Raw genomic sequence first — 5,000 nt, 5'->3', positions numbered from 1 at the left:
TGTGTGTGTGTGTGTGTGTGTGTGTGTGTGTGTGTGTCTCTGTGTGTGTGTGTGTGTGTGTGTGTCTGTGTGTCTGTGTGTGTGTGTGTGTGTGTGTGTCTGTGTGTGTGTCTCTGTGTCTGTGTGTGTGTGTGTCTGTCTGTGTGTGTGTGTGTGTGTGTGTGTGTGTGTGTTCAGACCTCTCTGAGGTACGAGGATGGTGAGATGGACGACTGCTCCCCTCAGGTCCGTAAAGAGAGGAGAAAGATGGCCACCGGCGAGCTGGAGGGCAGAAAGGGCCGTCGCACATCCAGCCAAAACCTCCCTGACGTCCTGTCCTCGTCCCCAGGCTCCTCCCCCTCTGCCTCCCCCACGCCGCCCGCCCTCCCCTCCCCCTCTGCCTCCCCCACGCCGCCCTCGTCTCCCCTCTCCCTCCCCCCTCTGCCTCCCTCCCCTCTGCACGCCGCCCGCCCTCCTCTCCCCCTCTGCCTCCCCCACGCCGCCCGCCCTCCCCTCCCCCTCCGTCTCCTCCTCCCCCTCCTGCAGCCCCACGCCAGGGTTGGGCAGCCGGGCCTCGTCCCCACTGACCTCTGACCCCAGAAGCCCCGCCTCCACCCCCCCCGGGTCCCAGAGAGCGTCTCCGCTGCCCCCCCACTCAGCCGCCAACGGGACCGCCAGGCAGGAACCAAAGTCTCCGTCCAGCGCGTAAGTTCACAGCAGGAACCCACAGCTGTAACACACACACACACACACACACACACACACACACACACACACACACACACACACAGCAGGTACACACACACACACACACAGCACACACACACACACACACACACACACATAGCACACACACACACACACACACACACAGACACACACACAAAGACACATACACACACACACACACACACACACACACACATAGACAGACAGACACACACACACACACACACACACACACACACACACACACATAGACAGACAGACACACACACACACACACACACACACACACACACACACACACACACACACACACACACACACACACACACACACACACACACACACACACACACACACACACACACACACACACACACACACACACACACAGACGCGCACACACACACACACACACACACACACACACACACACACACACACACACACAGACTATCTGTTATCACGGTACTCAGAGCTTCCCACAATGCGTGTGTGCCCCGTTACCTTGGCAGCGACCAGTTATTTGTGCTTTGGACTCAAACATGCGTCGCTGCGCCCGCTGTGAGGTCTGGAGGTCTGCAGAGAGTAGGAACATGGACCTGAGACGGTCACAAGAGCAGACTCACTACTGCATCCAGGCCTCTGTTACAGACATAGGCAGTGAAGGAAATGGACACAGCGACGTCAGAGACTTAGACGGAGACCAGTGACGTCTCTTTCCCGGTGATGGCTGAGCGTTACTGAGCAGCCTCCAACTGAGCTTGAAGACGTAGATGTGACGTGAGCAACCTGTCTGAAAGTTGGAAGTCTTCTGGTAGCTGTGCCAAGAGAAATCTCAATCATTCCCAATCTAGCAGAGACGGAGAGCGTAGGTATATGTAAGGAGATAACATAGACACAGGCTCATTATTGATCACTAAAATGATAGTTAACATTAGTCATTACACTTAAACAGCTGATGGAAGTCCAAACTGCCTGAGAGCTTCTCCTGTACTATACGGTAACTCCTCTACTATGAGACAGGAAGTCTCGTGGTTATGACCCAATCGTTAGCCTATTGTTATAAAAACGTCTGCTACGGAGCCATAACGTGAGCTACAAGGTAATGGAGCCTTTTATACATTGTCGTGTTTCTTTAGAAATAAACAACGGACAAATAGAGTCTTTAAACGCTTCAGATGTGAAGGTATTCTCTGTCAAAGTGACGTCAGAATGAATGGCAGTCAATGGGATGCTAATGGGATGCTAACGGGATGCTAACGGGATGCTAACGGGAGGTGATGGCTTGGTAGCATCAGAATGGCTCCATAGGAGCTACGTGTTGTGAGGAGAAGCTGACCTGCTTGGTTATAGACCTTTCTCACAGCAGACATGTTGACATGTCATACTAGGAACAGCACAGGTGTGTTATACCCATTAATGATGGCTGTGTTCCTCTTAGCAGAGGTCCTGGTGGTGTTCATGCTGACTCACTGACATATCTCACGGGGACACTAGATGGACCTGAGCCATCGTTAAGGTGATCAGTCTCAGCTGGGCTCTTCCTACTGTGACAGGTCAACATGTCTGCTGTGAAAAAGGTCCGTAGTACGTCGTTAGCCTGACCAGCCAGCCCCACATCCAGATGTTGGGTCTGGGGACTCCCCATTGGCTGGGCTCAATCCCAGGGGCGGGATAAACGGTTGTCTTTCATATTCTTTGTGCGCGCAGTAGGACAGCTCTCAACCAATCAGAGCAACGCACGTCTTCCTTTTTTAAAGGCATACTATACAACTTTTCCAGCTTCAGTCCCCCTACAGACAACCTGTAGGGGGACTGAAGCTGGAACTGTCTGTCTCTCTCTCTCTCTCTCTCTCTCTCTCTCTCTCTCTCTCTCTCTGTCTCTCTCTCTCTCTGTCTCTCTCTCTCTCTCTCTCTCTCTCTCTCGCTCTCTCTCTCTCGCTCTCTCTCTCTCTCTCTCTCTCCCTCTCTCTCTCCCTCTCCCTGGGTTATTTTGGGTGATTTGGTGATGGCTTCCTCTCTGTCTCTCCCTCTCTCTCTCTCTCTCTCTCTCTCTCCCCCTCCCTGCCTGGTGTGTGTCGACCAATAGGAGTCGGTCTTTCCTCAGCCACCACATGTCCGCTCTGGGCCTGAGCAGGAAGTCCCGCCTCTTCTCTAAAGCCAGCTCCGTCTCTGAGGATCCTTCAGCGCCCTGCAGGTTTGTAGCTGCAGATAGGAAGGCGCCAAAATCTCCCAAATGTCCCGGATACGGCGCTGCTGTCCACGGCTTCAGCACAGGGAATTATCTTTGGTGAATAATATAATAATAATAATAATAATAATAGTCTGAGTCTGTCAGCAGCAGCACCACTGTAGCTCAGCCACCCTTCAAGACTCCACAGACCAACGGCTTCTCGCCGTGGCGGAGATTGCGTGGGTGCCTCAAACGCCGCCGATCTTGCGTCACTTGACGAGAACGAGGCCCAAAGTGACACGTTGTCAGCTGAAAGAAGCTAATGACTGAATATGATCTCACGTTATGATGCTCCAGCTCTTCTTATCAAACATATACACAGTAGTGTCAGTCAGTCATATAGTGTAGCACTGATTGAGAGCTCTTGGCCTGTTCAGCACCATCGCTGTCCGTCAGCTGTCTCTGTCCATCAGCTGTCCATCAGCTGTCCATCAGCTGTCTCTGTCCATCAGCTGTCTCTGTCCATCAGCTGTCCATCAGCTTTCTCTGTCCACAGCTGTCTCTGTCCATCAGCTGTCCATCAGCTGTCTCTGTCCATCAGCTGTCGCTGTCCATCAGCTGTCCATCAGCTGTCTCTGTCCATCAGCTGTCTCTGTCCATCAGCTGTCCATCAGCTGTCTCTGTCCATCAGCTGTCCATCAGCTGTCCATCAGCTGTCTCTGTCCATCAGCTGTCCATCAGCTGTCTCTGTCCACAGCTGTCTCTGTCCATCAGCTGTCCATCAGCTGTCTCTCTCCATCAGCTGTCCATCAGCTGTCTCTGTCCATCAGCTGTCTCTGTCCATCAGCTGTCTCTGTCCATCAGCTGTCCATCAGCTGTCTCTGTCCATCAGCTGTCTCTGTCCATCAGCTGTCCATCAGCTGTCGCTGTCCATCAGCTGTCGCTGTCCATCAGCTGTCCATCAGCTGTCTCTGTCCATCAGCTGTTGCTGTCCATCAGCTGTTGCTGTCCATCAGCTGTCGCTGTCCATCAGCTGTCGCTGTCCATCAGCTGTCCATCAGCTGTCTCTGTCCATCAGCTGTCTCTGTCCATCAGCTGTCTCTGTCCATCAGCTGTCTCTGTCCATCAGCTGTCCATCACCTGTCCATCAGCTGTCTCTGTCCATCAGCTGTCCATCAGCTGTCTCTGTCCATCACCTGTCCATCAGCTGTCTCTCTCCATCACCTGTCCACCAGCTGTCTCTGTCCACCAGCTGTCTCTGTCCATCAGCTGTCCACCAGCTGTCTCTGTCCATCAGCTGTCCATCAGCTGTCTCTGTCCATCAGCTGTCTCTGTCCATCAGCTGTCCATCAGCTGTCTCTGTCCGTGGTGCTGAAACATTGTGACTTGACTGGCCAGCTGTTTCCTTGTTTTGTTTGTTGTTTACTTGTCTCTATCAGTGACATCATGACGTGCATTCATCAGATATGTAACAGTTTCTTTAACGTGATGAAATGACTTGATAGCAGAGAGCCCCGTGATGAAGCTCCGCCCCCTCCACTCTCGGTCTCCGCTTTTGACGTTCTCTCTGTGTGTGTGTGTGTGTGTGTGTGTCTGTGTGTGTGTGTGTGTCTGTGTGTGTGTGTGTGTGTGTGTGTCTCTGTGTGTGTGTGTCTCTGTGTGTGTGTGTGTGTGTCTCTGTGTGTGTGTGTGTGTGTGTGTGTGTGTGTGTGTGTCTGTGTGTGTGTGTGTGTGTCTCTGTGTGTGTGTGTGTGTGTGTGTGTCTCTGTGTGTGTGTGTGTGTGTGTGTGTGTGTGTGTGTGTGTGTGTGTCTGTGTCTGTGTCTGTGTCTCTGTCTGTGTGTGTGTGTCTGTGTGTGTGTGTCTCTGTCTGTGTGTGTGTGTCTGTGTGTCTGTGTGTGTGTGTGTGTGTGTGTGTGTGTGTGTGTGTGTGTGTCTGTGTGTGTGTGTGTGTGTGTGTGTGTGTGTGTGTGTGTGTGTCTCTGTCTGTGTGTGTGTGTGTGTGTGTGTGTGTGTGTGTGTGTGTCTGTCTGTGTGTGTGTGTGTGTGTGTGTGTGTGTGTGTGTGTGTGTGTGTGTGTGTGTGTGTGTCTCTGTCTGTGTGTGTGTGTGTGTGTGTGT

The 5,000-nt window shown here is 52.5% G+C and overlaps 1 protein-coding gene across 6 annotated transcripts in view; it reads left to right on the top strand.

Annotated features, from left to right (window-relative positions):
• fhod1 (formin homology 2 domain containing 1) overlaps positions 1-5,000 on the top strand; it is a 43,000-nt gene that overhangs the window by 6,296 nt on the left and 31,704 nt on the right. For 3 of the 6 annotated variants that reach the window (XM_078245195.1, XM_078245190.1, XM_078245189.1), the window contains 3 exons: positions 178-380; positions 469-684; positions 2,798-2,905. In XM_078245195.1, the coding sequence (XP_078101321.1) occupies positions 178-380; positions 469-684; positions 2,798-2,905 (527 nt within the window). The remainder of the gene's footprint in view (positions 1-177; positions 381-468; positions 685-2,797; positions 2,906-5,000) is intronic. The other 3 variants (XM_078245194.1, XM_078245193.1, XM_078245192.1) reach the window with 1 other exon arrangement.

The sequence above is a fragment of the Sander vitreus genome, unplaced genomic scaffold (genome assembly GCF_031162955.1).
Source record: "Sander vitreus isolate 19-12246 unplaced genomic scaffold, sanVit1 ctg406_0, whole genome shotgun sequence".
Taxonomy (NCBI): Eukaryota; Metazoa; Chordata; class Actinopteri; order Perciformes; family Percidae; genus Sander; species Sander vitreus.
The sequence above is the reverse complement of the archived record's forward strand: the minus strand, read 5'-3'. Positions and strand labels throughout refer to the sequence as shown.